We start from the raw sequence: 16,587 nt of genomic DNA, 5'->3' as shown, positions 1-16,587 counted from the left end.
TATTCTGTCATAAATAATCATATAAAATCACATTGCTTGCATTTCTGGATAGTTCTACCTATACATCAAATGAGGTTAACCTTGAAAGAATGTAGAACTACATCTGTAAGCAATTGTCATTTTTCTGTAATTAACATACACAAAGACTAGTGTCATCTTGCAAATAGTTCCACCTTGTTGCAAGTAGAGGCAGGGTCCTGGAGGCACTTACAGAAACTGTCTGCGTCTTTCGGAAATGAGGTTGGCAAAGGATGGTCTGGAATCACACCAACCTACAATCAGATATTCACTGAATGAAGTTGATATATATACAGATTGTTAAAAACAAAACTATATTACATATTTACATATGAGAGAGAACACCAGACCTTGTCTATGTCTGTGTGAGCAGGTGTCTCATAACGAGCAACAGTAACAGCCAAGCCCGAACCATCAGACAGCTCAAAAACTGACTGAATCTTCCTGCATAATTGGATGAGACAGTTCATGTCAGGAGTATATGAGTATTCGCATAAACTATGTTAACTATAGACAAAGCTTACCCTTTCCCAAATGTAGGTTCTCCAAACAACACAGCACGATTATTGTCTTTCAATGCCCCGGCTAATATTTCACTTGCACTAGCAGTACCCTTGTTCACCTAAAGAAATCTCGACAAAATCATAAAACAAATCACCACAATCTCAACAGCAAAAATCATTGACGGACAATGTACTATCGGTGCTTATATACACATACACAATAAGTCGAAGGGGTCAAGAATAATCCTTTTTTTTGTTGCAAGAATGTCAGATTTTAAACCAATAGTATAATTACCAACCATAAAAGTGTTCCCAGCTAATAAGACAGAAATCAGAAATGAAAATTTAAGTCCCCTATCTAACAGAATAACAGAATGAGACGTGGCCCAAAAGTATTTGGAATGTTTGCTTATAAATCAAGGAATTTCATGACCATCTAATCAATTTGAAACGTATAGAAAGTATACCAGCACAGCTAGGGGTTCTTTAGTGGCTACTGCTTGGCTTCCATCAGTGTCATATATATCACGAACACCACGACTATCACAAATATATACAATCACGCCTTTGTCCAACCTGGAAGGAAAAATCCAGTTATGACATCTAATCAGACTGGATATGGGGAAGTGTGAACTTTGATTTTGAAATACTAACAATGAATTTCTGAGACATGATAGAATAAAATAAGTTCTTAGGAAAACAAAATCTATATGACATGGCAATGACTGAGTGCAGACATTAGTTATTTCAGTATGGCAAAAAAGGTATCAAGAAAATTCATCGTCAGCCAGGATTGCCAGGATTGAATATGCCCTCAAGCTACATTTTTTTTGTCTTCCCCAGAGAAAATACCAATTTGAATAGTTGAAACAGTATCAAACAATTTGAGTAATCAAAACCACAATGAACAGTAAAGTTAAGACATGCAATATAAGAGTTCTGCAGTTTAGCTTACCAAATTTTGGCAATTTCAATTCCTTCTGGGAAAGAACCACCACTGCATCAAACATAAGCAAAGTTATGCTTACCAGAAAGATTGCCAAAGTTATAGTTTACAAGACCCACATTAAAGGATAATCACCTATTGTCTCGAAGGTCCAACACAAAGGCATTAACATTATTATCCCTTAAAGTTTTAATTGCTTCCTTCACAGCACCTGCAAGGGATACAAGTTCTTAAATTACGCATAATACAGAAAAGTTCTGGTTCTCTGTACTTATGTTCTAACATATTGGGATACCAGTACCAGAGCTGACACAACCTAAAGAATAACCACTTTTGTTCTACCTACCAGATGCATTTTGATTGAATGTTGTTAGCTTGATATAGCCAATCCTAGGAGAATTCTTGCCTGATTGCGGCACTACACATAGTCTTGACTTCACTGGATTCAGCGAGACTTTCTCCCGCCTAGAAGCCAGAAAGGTGTAAATAGTGGGGGAAGTTAGAACAAAGTACAAGCCGGACTATTAATTGCAATATCTTGCACGGATAAATGAAGAACTGAGCTTACACTAAATCCAAGTGCTTGATTTCAGGTCCACTAAGAACAGTTAATTTCACTGAACTTCCTTCTGATCCCCTGAAACAATTAGGAGAAGTGGATATAAATGAAACAAGAAACTTTGCAGAAAGAATATAGCTCTGGAATATCATTCTACTCAAGAAACCAGACAATACTCAGTAATTCAAGGGTTCAAAGATTAAGAGTCACTTCAGATTCTTAATGATATAGGTTTTCAACTTTAGATTTAGTGTGCTCACCAGATAAACAACCCCGTACTGGTACTAACTAACAAAGCCACTTGAGACGTCATAACGAATTATAAGCACAGTTTTCAACTACCCGTCTACCCCTACCGCCCTACGTGAGTTTTGTTTTTCATAATACGCAGCTAGAGATAGATAAGTAACTTCGGCTAAAACAGAATCGAACTCAATTGATCAGAAAGGACAATTTGTCTTCTGTATATACAATGTGCTACCTAGCAAAGGCATTGCAGCAACATCATTATATATAATTGTAAGCCATAATGGCAAAGTATAATTGCATCTTATCAAATTGTAAACATGTAGAAAATAAATTGACATTTAGATGGCTGAAAGGATAAGAAACTTACTGTAACCGCTCTGCTGCGTCATATATGCCCATTGTTTCGGTGCTTGTATCATCAATTGCCAAAATGACATCCCCAGACAAGATGCCAGCTCTATTTGCTGGACCACCTGGAGCAGCTGAAATAACAACTAGACCAGCTGATGATCCATCAAATTTTGTAGGGTAGCCAATTGACAGCCCTACGCCTGTAAGAGCGCCTTGAGTACCAGACTGCCTTCAGAGAAGATATAAACATATTTTAGGGACAACATCTATATTGAAATTCCTTATATGCTGTACTAATATAATATTTAATATATAATATAATATATATAGATTGAGAGTGTTACTTTGATGTGGAATGAGACATTCTGTCATTCTCCTTATTCAAAACAAAATGGAATAAACTAAGATCATGAGAAGAAATCTTCTTGTACCCGTAGACTCTTGAACTTTTCCGGCTCAAGAAACCGAGTGAAAGGGTCTTCCAATGTGGCAAGCATCTTTTTGATTGCGGTATCTGATTGCACATAAAACCATTAGGAACTACAGCATCTTCAAACAATGAAGTGATTTCATGGGCAAAAGTTTATTCATTTTAAAACAAAACCTAAATACAGCTTAGCAAATAAACAGGTCTAAAATATTGTTGGGCAAGTACCGGGCAAGTACCTGGGTGGCATACATTTCCTGACCCTTCAAAAATGCTAAATTTTTCGTATATATAAAGTGAGAGTAATCTTTGCAACTCGTCAATAAGTTTCTGCAACTTGGGTTAGATGAACCAAATGATCCTAATACGTATCAACTCAGATACAGTATTGTATGTTGAAACTTTATAGTAGAATCAGTAGGTTCCATATATCTTTTCTGTTATTTATGTAACGATTTTTTTTTTAGTTGTTTATTCAGAAAGCAGGACATGGATTATTTCGTAAATTCAAGCTACATAAAATGTACTAAGACTCTGACATGCAAACAAAATTCTGTATATAAAGTAAACAATGATGGAATCCATACATGTCTCTTCTCGGTTATTCATTGGTTCATTGCGCAGTGCATTCTCTCTGTACCGAAACCAACTTTGTCCATTGAAACTTTTATCAACATAAGAGCGGTCAATCATCCTCCAAGCCTCCAAGAACAGAAGATTCTCTTCAGTAAGAGCCCCTATGAACATTAGTCGAACAAAAGCAAATAAGTTATATGCCCTTGCAAAGCTTCGGCTAGTGATTAATTTATATGCCGTAAAAAGTTCACTTACATGATGGAACCTTGCTAACAGAAACAGAAACCGACATGACAACCATCACTCCAACAACAAATCGAACAAAGACACGCTGTCTAAATTTTTCAGGACAGTTTATCACTTTATGGAGACTGCCGGCAAGTCTCCTCAATTTAAGCTTTTCCTTGAGCTTACTATAACTTGCAGAAAACAAACCACACTGAGAAACAAGACTCTGGTTCAACCTCCGTATTGGTCCAAGCAATAAATTATGTTTAGATGACCCATCACTACGACCATAACACATCGTTCTTTTAACAGAACCTGTCCTTGCACGCATTAAGGAACACTTCGCTCGAGCTTCTACAACCCCTAGTGGCAGACATTTCCATTTCAACACCTGCATAGAGTCGAATCAAAGATGAAAACTCTTCGGCCCCCTATTACAATGCATAACTATTCAGCAACATCTTTCAACACCAAGCCTCTTTTGATTAGACACATTACCAAACCACCAAAACGGATTGCTTTTCCGTTCTTAGATAAGAACAATCAATAATGTAATAAAAAAAATATCAAAAATAATCACCCAATTAGTATTTTTATTAGTAATGTAAGCTAGATTAAGATGTTAAACAAAGACTAGAGTATTATACTGAAAACATAGCTATGATTATAGCTTGGCAACTGCAAAGACTTCATCTTTGACTCAAATTGACCCAGAAAAGAGGCGAAGTTTCAAACTTTAACAAGTAATCTTCTTCTTCTAACTTTCACAATTGTGGTTATGCCCAATGAGAGAAAGCTGATAGAAGTGAATGAGAGAAAGAGAGAAAGAGAGAGTACCTGAGGAGTGGTTTTGATGGAGGCAGAATTAGGGTTCCGGTGAAATTTTGAAACGAGGAAATGAGGGCAGGATGCAGAGGTAGCGAAGACCTCCATTAACGGAGAGCCTGGGAGGAGAGCGCTCTTGGTTTCCGTTCAGATACTATCTTATTCTTAGGTGCGGCACACGCACCACGTCACCCATACGACCGACCACTGAGTAACAGACACGTGTCATTTCTTTTCTGAGGTGAGAAGTCGGAGGTGATCTCCGATCAAACAAAACTCAGGCCTCTCTATCCATCGAAAAAACCCAGGCTTTCCCTATCCCATCCTCCACCTCAAAGCTTCACCACCAATCCCTCACGGTAACCCTCACCGTATCCCTCACCTACAACCGCACCTAAGAATTTATATATAGTTGACTGTCATTGCCATAACGAGTATTACATGAGATGAGATGATAGGATCACCTGGGTTTTCGTAATATGATTTACGAAGCTGAATTCATAAATGTAATGTTTAGCACGTATAATGAAATGCCTAGTAAAGAATACTTAAATTCTAAAGGGAGCTGAAGTTTGCACTCCCGCTTTTGCAAACCACACTCCCTTTGTGCTGCTTTTACCAAATCACCCCTTAACTTTCCTACTCTCTCTTCCACGTGAAATAGATACTCTCTCCTCCTCTCCTTTCCTGCGTTTGTTACTTTGTTTTGATTTGTCTACTTCTCTCACATTTCTTCTTCTCACTGAATAAACCAGATAAGGGTCACATGATGAAATTTTGTATGAAGGAAGATGGTAGATATTGTTTGGGTGAAGACGGGAGCTATCAAACTCTGCTTGTTTCATGATGTTGGGTTTCTCAAATAGAGAGAATCTAAGTTGCAGAGCAGTTGAATCCAATTTCCTCACTGATTCCATTTCTTCTTTACCATCTATGGTATTCACTTCAACTCAATTTGTTCTACCCTAAATAACTTCATCACTTTCCCATCAATCACCCATAAAAACCAAGCTAATCTTATTTGATTTTCTAGCGTGTGTGACCGATTCAAAATTTTCAAATTCCAATTTCCATAAAGTGATTCCCTATGACCATCTTCTTCTCTAAATTTCAAATCAAATTTCCATTTCAAACCTATCAATTTGTAAGAGAAAATCGTCCCTTTTACACGGTTGGAGCCGAAAGGATTCTTGGCAAATTGAATCATCATATCTTGTTCTATTTTCAGCATTTTTCAAGTCTATAGGAATCATCCCTTTGCATGACAAATGATACTATAGCAGAGGTTTTCATCAAAATCATCAATTAAAGTGTGTTCCCACTCACTATCGATCTGCATTTCCATTGGAGTATCAGCAGCTTCTCAGTGGCCGGGATCAGATCGGGTTCTGGCAGGTTCGGCAGCAGTCCCTCTGTTGTGAGGCTCATAAATAGATTATGAGCTCTGTAAATTTTGGTGCGAGGGGAAGACGCCCCACTGAGGGTAGTTCTGGAAGAGAAGTAAGAGTACTAAACAAAATAATAATAAACAATTAAAAGGGAGTGTGGTTTGCAAAAATGGGAGTGTCAATTTCAGCTCCCATTCTAAAATATGGGAATAAGATTTAATGGGTAAGATGTACGACACTGACACACTTTTAACGGTCATAAATGCATAATAAAAATAAATGAAAAATAACATTATTCCCTACGCACAGGGCTGCTATTTAGGTTACCACAACATTTGCAGACTTTATTGTCAACCATTTGTCACACCCCAATTTTCGAAGGATAAATTTTTAAAAATTTGAGCATGATATAACTTAAAATCTTAATATCCCAAAATCTGCTCAACAACTAACAAACTAAAAACAAATACTATAAATGTAAATGTCAACAAACTCAACAACTGAGTTAAACATTATATCTCCTTAATTACATCAACTTCAAAAGTCGAGTAATAATAACGTCGCTCACATGAGCTTATAGACAAATTAACAAAATATACAAAAAAAGCACATTGTCTAAAACCCAACTCCTAAGCCACCGCCTCAACCTTGCTGATTATCACTTACAGGTCTAACCCCTACACCAAAAATAGGTGCACCGGGTTGTAAACAAAAACTCGGTAAGCTAAAAAGCCCGTATGAGTAACTCTCAAAAAAAATTTCAACCCAACATCACACAAAATAAAACCGAAAATTCCTGCTTAGCACTTAGTTCAGGAATTGCCTCAACAATAAAATTCAAAGAGAGAAATTGAGAAAACATAACAATTCACAAAACAATCAATCATAAGAGAATCCTGCAAATAAAGATAGTTCAGGAAATTCCACTCAAAATTCACACAATAAGAATTGAAGAATCTCCTGCATTAAGCATAGTTCAGAAGATACTTAAAACAAGTTAAATGACAACAATTAAGAACAAAGTTAAAACCACATTTTCAACACTTTCACAAATAAGATGTACCCATGAGTCCTATATATTAAAAAATACCTCTCATGACCTACAACAACAATTTGTGCACCCATGGGTCCCAGATACCATAAGGTATCTCTCATGACCTACACCGACAGACGGACTAGAGCTCTATTCCTAACCGTAACCAATCACCCGGCCAAAGGCTTGAAACCCAGTTTGACTGTCCAACATCACATCACAAAATAATAATAGCGTCATAACCGTAACCAATCACCCGACTAAAGGCTTGGAACCCAGTTTGACTATGTACACAACAATTCTCAAAAAGAGTAGAATCATCATAACCGCAACCAATCACCCAATTAAGGGCTTGGACCCCAGTTTGACTATCTACTTGTTTTATCTCACTTATGAGCCGTTGGTGATCAAGCTCATTTATTTTTAAAAACAAACAATAGCATATTCTTTAATTCAACATCATCAACAACACAAAACGCACATCATAAAAATTATATCATTCCATATAGATATATTTATATGCACAAGACATGGTTATTCCCACAAGAATAACTTATCAACAACCAAAAATACTATAATTTTATGAACCTTAAAAATAATCATATACTTGGAAAACTTGTTTTATCTTACCTATGAGCCGTTGACGATCAAGCTCATTTATTTTAAAACAACCAAAAGAAATAAAATATTTTAAATTAAAATCATCAACAATAATCATCATCATTTTATCAACAAAAACCTTATCATCATCGCTATCAACATCATAATAATCATTATCAACAACACAATAATTATCACCATCATCATCCTCATCATTCAAAATCACAATCATAATTAATATCAAAACCAACATCCAAAATAAAAAGGTCACAAGTGGACCTTGGTGAGATTCTACTCACCTAATAAGCCCGCTGCAATTTTCACAACAACAAGAGCAAGCCAAAAACACCACTTCACAAATCACCTAAAAACACACAATCAAAAACCATAGTAACTAAAATACCATAAGTTTTCACAATACCCTCAACTAACCCTTAGTTCAAGGGAGGACAATTTTCCAAAGTCGTCGAACTTAGAGACCCAAAATGGCTGCCTCTAATCCTCAAATCCTAACTCAAACCTCCACCAAGTCTACTAACAAACTTAAAGTCCTAACATACAAACAATTCTTACAACCTAGAAAATCTACATCTCCACAAGCTCACCACAACAAGAGCTAGCTAAAACACAGCAGCCTAAGCCAAATCCCCTGCCGGACGCGCTGCCACACGCCGCCACAGGCGACGGCGAGTGGGCCCCACGCGCCTCCACAAGTTCCGAATTTGAGAAAACTCTCAATAGCAAAGTTGAAGCTTGAAGCAAGGGGAACAACTTTTATACCTGAGACTTCGACCAATTTTGGCCGGAACCGGCCGAAAACTGCCCCAAACCGTGACCAGAAATTTCAACTACAAAACCTGCAAAACCGGCCTCAAAACCTCAAAAACTTGCTTCAATCTATGTCTAGACACTACTAGGAGGAGGAGAGGATCAAAACTTACTTAAGGATGCCCCTCGTCGCCGCCGTATACAGCGGTTCCGACCGGTTGCACAGCAGCCCCCTTTTCCGGCCGAAAGCGCTGTTTCCGGCGTCCCACACCGAGCAGCAGCTGCCCAGCCTTGAAGAGGGCACCTGTGGGAGTTGAACGGGACCGGCGGCGGTTCGATTGGTGGCCGGACGGCGGAGCTAGCTCCAGCGGAAATTATGCTCTCAGGAGAGCTCAGGAGAGGAAGGGGGAGGAGAGAGAGAAGAGAGAAAAGAGAGAGGAGAGAAAAAAAAAAAGAGGCTGACTTATTTTTAGGGTTCCCAAAAACATCCCACACACATTTTTCTACTTATACTCTTTTCAAACCCGGAAATAAATTTCCTCTGAACATAACTTCTTCATACGACATCTGTTTTAGGCGTGCCGTATGTCTACGAACTCGTATTGACAAACTCTACAACTTCCGTGAAGGAACTTTTCAAAGATAACTTACGAAAAATAAAGTCAACTTTTAGCCTCTAAAAAGTCAAAAAACCTTAAAGTCAACCGAATAAAAAAAAACAGAAACTAAAATCTAAAATTCCAGGGTGTTACAACATCGAACACAATATCCATAACCCTCACCTTTATAAATTACAACATTAAAATCTTCAACTGGTGAATCATATTCTTCTTCTTCTTCTGGAGCAGTAACTTCCTTTACACCACTATTGTTTTTGGCATTACTACCTGAATGTTTGTTAAACAGAAACAAAACAAACACATGTTAGGGCCCAAAAATATATGGATCCAAATTTTATGCTTGGATTTGCTTGGATGTTTTCTAACCATTAAAGTGAATGTTTGTTAAATAGAAAACTGAATGTTTGTTAAATAGAAGCAAAACAAACACATGTTAGGGCCCAGAAATATATGGATCCAGATTTTATGTTTGGATTTAAATTGTTTGGATTTTCTTAGATGTCTTCTAACCATTAGATGAAGTAAGGATGACATGGTGGTCATAGATTGTACTCAATGCAATGGTTAAAAATTATCCAAGCAACATAAATCTAAGTAGAGAAGTCAAATTCTAAATATATTTCCCAAGAGCAATAGAATAGAAAAATCATGCCACCTACTGATATGTGTAACAAAAAAAAAACAGAGAGCCTGAAATAAAAAAAAAAAATGGCCTCTAGATATCTAACCTTAAAACATAATTCTTAAAACTACATTCAAATCAAATCAACTATGATATTGTACTGCACAAACAAACTTGTATTGGAGAAAAACAGCAGGTTGTTTCCTTTCTGTCCAACTAGCATTTCCAGTATCAAAAGAGATTTTCTGAACGAACCATCAATAAATTAAGGGATATGAAATCCACACATCCCAAATTGTAATCCACACACCCACTAAACAAAACACATAGGTCAAGCAAATCTAGAAAAACTTTTACAAATTTTAAACAACCAAACATCAAAAGCATACCTTTATCTTCATTCTGCTGCAGCACCAAAGAGGATCCATCATCTACCATTGGAGGCTCCTTGTCCTGAGATGTACTGTTCCTAGTGTCAGCAGCTGTTAACAAATACTAACACGATGTCATAAGGAGAGGGTCATGAGAACTGGCAAGATTGTGTAGGTACATCACAAGTAAATAGTTAGATAAATGTATATATACGAGGAGGATTATTGTAACTCACTAAAGCCAAATACATGAAAAAAAAAACTTAGGCAACTAATTCCCAACAAGTAGAAATGATATCTTAGGTATAGCTAAAGAGTCTAAACCATAATAGACTAAGTGGTTGAACAAAGTCCATTTTAACCGGTCATATTTGAAACTTGATACGAATTTTGTTACCAACGAAAGCATGTAAATTCCCTTGTGAATTTTATGATATTGACTATCTAACTTGCAAGCACACTTCGACAGATACAGATACAAATAGAGACTCAAATCGAATACAACTATTTAATGAAATCCGAATCAGATCATCAATATAAGAACATAATTTACTAATCTTTCAAACACATAAGAAAATCAAAAGCAAGCAAACCCTAAATCAAAAACGAAGAGTTGCATGTATACCGTGCTCATCGAATTCTTCCCTTTGGCGCTTTGACTGCTTGGGGCTTTTTCTCTCGTCGTCCACGGCGACTTCATCCACTCGGCGTTTCGCCGGGAAATCCAAATTCAGGTTCCGGATCGGGACGTCGGTCATGATTTTGCGTCTGAGATAGAGACAGAGAGAGGTGGGAGTAGAAGTTGGGTTTTCGTATTATGATTTACGATGCTGAATTCAAAAATATAATGTTTAGCATGTATAATGAAATACCTAGTAAAAAATACTTAATTTCAAAATATGGGAATAAGATTTGATGAGTAGCATGTACGACATTGACACACGTTTAATGGTTTAATCATCATTTATATTAAAGTACTTTTATTTATACAAGGGTAATATTCAGTCAAAGCGATTGATCAACGACTTACTTCGATAGGAATTTCATACCTAAGTTTGATTTTCCTCTGTTGCCTCTTTCATGATTGCGTCTCTTATCTCGTATGAAGCGATCGATAGCGGGATATATAGTTGTCGGAGAACCACCATTGTGATCTCAAACTTTGAGATCGTGCAAGCGGCAGTTTTTTTTTCAAAGAGAGAACCTATTATTGGATAAAAGCAAGGAAATGGATTTTCGGTGGGAGACTGTGAGTATGTAAAATCTCCTTTTTCTTCTCCTTAAAATGTGGTTTGCTTCCAACTGCATGAGAGTTTTTTATCTTTGGTTTATCTATTACTAGAGTACTTGGTTGTATCTATCCATCTATTAGCTTTCTACCTATGCATATTTACACGGAATCACGATCACGGTCACGGTCACGGTCACGATCACTTAAGATAAGCGTGAGCGGTTACATATGATTATTTATTTATTTAATTTGTTTTGATTTTTATTTTACTTTTACTATAATAATCCTTGTTTTTATTTATGTTAGTTAGTTCATTAAGAATAATCATGGAAGTTCACAATTTAGTGAAGCTTTTGAGGGACTTGACTTTAGAGTAGTAGAGATTTGTAGTTTAAATGGATAAAAGCAAGCCATTGGATAAAAGCAAGCCATTGGTTTATCTATCACGACTTTAAATGTGGTCTCTCTTTGTATTTTTTCAAAAAGAGAATCTGTTATTGGATAAAAGCAAGCCATTCTACACTCAATTTGTTAAATTATGTTTGGTGTAAAGTGATTTTAAAATTTAAATCAAAAACGGTTACATAAGTTAAATTGGCTTAATTAATACTGATAAAAGAATATACGACTAGGTTGGATACACGTATTTTTCTTAACATGTCATAAGAAAATACTCAAATGAAAGTAAACGCAGAAATATATACACAAACAAATACACGGATGAATGGAGGCCGCCGTACAGAATGCAGTCCTTGATGCTCTCGAAGTCCTTCACAGAAGAAGACCATTCAAAGTCGTGAACATCAAACAAAAGTAAACATTCAAAGTCGTCGTTGACCAAACCACTTTGCAAATTTTGCCTCTGGCTTAAAGTCTTTCACACTTGAAGACTTGACCGACCACCCTCATCAACTCACAATGGTGTGCTTCTTTATAGCTTGTACGTCCTACGCAAGTCGCAATACACTTGGTGCTGCTCCATCATTCTTTCCTTATCAAACCACTCATTTATCACCGAATATCTCTCGAATAAATATTATCGCTATTTTTTTATTTCACGTTACACAAATCACAAATGGTTTATTTGTTCACGACTTATGACTGTTTTTCATCTTAGTTTCTCAAATTCGTTTTTTTTTGACCTTGTAGCTTCTCTACTCGAATATAAACTAGACTTGGCATTAATAGCCATTACATGTTAGCTTAAGCTACAATTTTAGGTTTAGATGTCAACTTTACCTGCCCTTTGCTAATGGGACCTTTTCTTTTCCTATTAAAAGAACTCAAACTTTGCAATAATTGGCTAATATATGCACGTTGAAATCAAACCATGTGATAATAATTTTAAGACGGTCATACAAACCTACTACTTCGAATCATGAGGAAACAAAATTGACAGACACACTAGAAAGAATGAGATTGAGTGCATTATGCCACCATTACATCTATTTAAAGAATCATGTTGTCTCGGCCCTTGTTAGCAGATCCGGTGACGCCTCTAAGTCACGTAGTAGTGACGTTTCTATGTCACACGATGGCTCGATCGTTGGCGGTGACGACTCGATCGAGGCCCTCTTCCACTGCGTTTGCTTCAAGGTTGGCTTCCTGATAGATTTGGTTGTTGTTTGGTTTGGTTGTTGTATTTTAAGTTTCTGTGTTGATCCAAAACAGATCTTTATGTTTGTAAGCTTTTGTTTATGAATGAAAGTTTGTGTTCACTGCTCAAAACTTTAATAAGCTGATGTACAGTTTTAGAGTATGAAATTTCAATACTCCTTAAGTACCGTAAAAATTTTCTCAATGGTTGTATTCTAAACATTATCACTGAATAATAATTCTTGAAAATGTCATATTTGTCTATGTGTTCCCAGGAAGCTAACTTTTTGTCTTCTTAGCATATGCTCTTGTAAATCTTGGCAACAGTTTCCGTTCTTCGAAGATTTAGCTTGGTGTTCTTCCTCTCCAAGCTTCTCAAGCTAGCATTGTATTTAGATTTGCTTAATATTGCTCGACGTGTCTTGTTGTGATTTATTATATTTTAAAAAAGAAAACTTCGAACGTTTTAGTGAGAAGTTCCCAAATATTTATTATATCACCCAAATTACGCTGGTCCATACTCCATCCCAGTCAAATTCAATGATCCACTCCAAAATGTTTCACGTGTATTATTATTCACACATCTATTCCCTGCTCCCTTTGGCCACACTCATTCATTGCTCTTCGTCTCTTTCCATTTTGTTTCCAAAACAAAATCACACCCCAGCTGCATTGCCCACCATTCTTTTGGCTTCTAACCATTTCAACACACATCCAAACAAAAACCAATTCATCAAATGTACTCGCCACCACGTAAATAATGCTCATTTTCCACAACTCATTTTTAAAACATGAGGATTGATAGTCATATAAACAAATACGATAAAATAAAATATGCTACACACTACCATATTCATGAATACGATATCGAAAAGACCAATACTCAAACTTGATTATAAACTAGCTGGCTCAAAATTAAAACAATTATAATATTTTAAAACGTCAAATTAAAGTTCGACTAGCTGGAAATCAGACCCATTTTGCCATTATACACAATTAAACATGTCTATATTTTAATATTTTTAAATATTTTTTGATACATCACACCAAAGTTCGACTAGAAATCGGACCCGGTTCGTAAAACCCTATACAAAATGTGAAAGGAAAGAAAGCAAAAGTGGCGAACTATTACTCAAGCAGTTCCTTATCTTCAACATGCACAAACCAACCACAAAATCACTACACCATTATCTTACACAAGATCGACGGCTATAGTCAACAATTACGATTCTAAAAGTTTTCTCAAAGAAAAAAAAAACCAAAAAAAAAAGTAGAAGAAAACTTAAACGGAAGTAGGTGTGGAAGAACTAGGCTCAATTTTCCTAAGTTGAATCGCGGTGGGTTTAACCGAGTCGTCTTCGTCATGGTAGACGTAAGCAAACCCGCCGTGCCGGGTCATATCCATACCCGCCATTTCATCCTCCGCTGAAATCCTCAGCAGATTCATCTTGTGGAGAATGAAGAACAGAGGACCCATGGTGGCGCTGACCCACCCGATTATCACCAGAATCTGCACCACGTGGGCCCCCAACAGCCTGCCACCGCCGCCCATGAAAAGCCCATATGGCCGACCCGGTTTGCCCGGGTACACTTCGTTCACGTACTTCTCGCTCGCAAAAAGCGCGGTGAATATGATCCCCCACGCGCCGCACCCGCCGTGGAGCTGGGCCGCCTCCAACGGGTCGTCGTATCTCATCTTCTCGGCGAGCTTGTTGCACGAGACCAACACGACGGCAGCGACGAAGCCGCAGATGATCGCGGCCCATGGCTCGACGACGGAGCAGCCGCCGGTGATGGCGGCGAAGCCGCCGAGTAGGCCGTTGCAGACGTCGGTGACGTTCCAGTGGCCGGAGAGGATGCGCTTCCCGAAGAGAGTCGTCAGCGCGGCGGTGCATCCGGCGAGGGTGGTGGTGACGGCGGTTCTTCCGACGGCGGACCACTGGCCGTAGTAGGAGGAGGCGCCGCCGTAGGAGACTAGGATCTTGTTAAACGAGCCAGGGTTGAAGCCGTACCAGCCGAACCACAGGAGGAATGTGCCGAGAACGACGAGGGTGGCGCTGTGGCCGCGGAGCGCGACGGAGCGACCGGAATGGTCAAACCGGCCGATCCTGGGACCTTCGATGAAGGCTCCCCAGAGTCCGGCGATTCCTCCGACCATGTGGACGACGCCGGAGCCGGCGAAGTCGATGACGCCGGAGCCGAAGAGGAGGTTGCCGGTGTTGAACGCGCTGGCCCAGCCGTCGGGGGACCAGATCCAGTGGGAGACGACGGGGTAGACGAAGCCGGTGAGAAAAGAGGAGTAGATTAAGTAAGCGACGAACTGAGTTCGCTCGGCGATGGAGCCGGAGGTGATGCCGGCGGCGGCGATGGCGAAGGCCCACTGGTAGAGGAAGTGGCTGTAGTCGAAGGAGATGTTGGGGACTTCCTTGAGGCCGAAGAAGTGGCGGCCGATGAAGCCGTTGGAGGGCCGCCGAAGGCGAAGGCGAAGCCGAAGAGGTAGTAGAAGAGGCCGCCGGCGGCGGCGTCTAGGACGTTGGTGAGCATGATGTTCATGGTGTTCTTGGCGCGGACGGAGCCGGCGCAGAGCATGGCGAAGCCGAGCTGCATGGAGAAGACGAGGTAGGCGGAGAAGAGGAGGTAGGTGGTGTCCACGGCGTAGGAGGTGTCGATGAACTTGGAGTCGACCGCGGAGAACTGGTCGCAGATGAAGGTGGCGGCGGCGGTGCCGTTTGGGCCGAGGAGCTGGGCCAGCTGGGAAGCCGAGCAAGACGCCGCCATTGGAGACTCAGACAGTCAGACTCTGAGATAGCTAGAGAGAGAAGAAGAAGAAGAAGAAGGAGAAGTACTACTCCAGCTGCAGTTGAAATGAAGCCAACTCTGCATTCCTTATATATAGGAGAAAGAAAGAGGGGAGTGGGGCCCTGGGATCTTCTTCTCCTTTTCCTCCATGGAGTAGCATTGAATATTCTTTGCTACGGTATTGCATACGTATTCCGTCTCTTTTCTGGTTTTTGAGTTCTCTCCCATGGTTTTGTTACATTGTTGATCGAATTATAATAGTTCAGACATCTCAGCTGGAGATCTAAATTGTAGGAATCACACACTTTAATTTCACGAGCTCCAGTAAATTTGCAAGGAGAGCAATACTTGGTGAGTTTTACGGTTTTAGAATAATTTGATACATTTGATTTCTTACATCGAACTCATCTACTGATGTATTGATCTAAATATTATCAATTCTCTGTACTGAAGATCGATCATACAAGTACTATAGTAATTCAAAACAAATACAATTTCATCTGCTGGCTAGAAAAATCAAAGATATATTCCTAGATTTTCATAATGGAAACGAAAGAGTATAATAGTTGATTTCTTTGATAGTTTATACATTAAAAAAAAAAAGTCAAAAATATCAATATCAATCAAGAAAATTTTGGTCAATAATATATGCAAACAGCTTGAAAATGAATGAAATTTTATACTTCATTCATATAGTTTCCCATTGGGAATTAGTGTTGGGGCACTTGGGCACATACTTTTCTTCAAGATTTGATGGATACTTGCGCGCATTTCACATGCTGCAGGAACTTGTTCACAACAATACTATTAATACCATTGCTTTTCTGGAACTGAGATTCAAATATTTATGTTGCACATCAATATTCATGCATGGTTT

General features: G+C 38.7%; 1 protein-coding gene and 1 pseudogene across 1 annotated transcript; both read right to left on the bottom strand.

The window, feature by feature from the left end:
- Positions 1-152: 152 nt before the first annotated feature.
- On the bottom strand, positions 153-4,943 carry LOC101293876 (C-terminal processing peptidase, chloroplastic-like). Its single transcript, XM_004297901.1, has 13 exons — positions 4,695-4,943; positions 3,885-4,248; positions 3,641-3,790; positions 3,058-3,140; positions 2,643-2,851; positions 2,036-2,104; positions 1,814-1,932; positions 1,603-1,678; positions 1,477-1,518; positions 989-1,097; positions 543-640; positions 369-462; positions 153-272 (listed from the first exon to the last, which is right to left on the bottom strand). The coding sequence occupies exons 1-13, from the start codon at positions 4,788-4,790 to the stop codon at positions 153-155; spliced, it is 1,629 nt and encodes a 542-aa protein (XP_004297949.1). The 5' UTR covers positions 4,791-4,943.
- Positions 4,944-14,193: 9,250 nt separating this feature from the next.
- On the bottom strand, positions 14,194-15,689 carry LOC101312623 (annotated as a pseudogene).
- Between the last annotated feature and the right edge of the window lie 898 nt (positions 15,690-16,587).

The sequence above is a fragment of the Fragaria vesca genome, linkage group LG4 (assembly GCF_000184155.1).
Source record: "Fragaria vesca subsp. vesca linkage group LG4, FraVesHawaii_1.0, whole genome shotgun sequence".
Classification (NCBI taxonomy): Eukaryota; Viridiplantae; Streptophyta; class Magnoliopsida; order Rosales; family Rosaceae; genus Fragaria; species Fragaria vesca.
This window is presented reverse-complemented; position numbering and strand designations above follow the sequence as displayed.

Bases quoted from the DNA above. Each gene is read 5' to 3' on its own strand.
- LOC101293876 (XM_004297901.1), bottom strand. From the start codon at position 4,790: ATGGAGGTCTTCGCTACCTCTGCATCCTGCCCTCATTTCCTCGTTTCA. The intron at 4,249-4,694 runs GTACTCTCTCTT...GACTCTATGCAG, and splicing joins CCATCAAAACCACTCCTCAG to GTGTTGAAATGGAAATGTCT. The intron at 3,791-3,884 runs GTAAGTGAACTT...TAATGTTCATAG, and splicing joins TGTTAGCAAGGTTCCATCAT to GGGCTCTTACTGAAGAGAAT.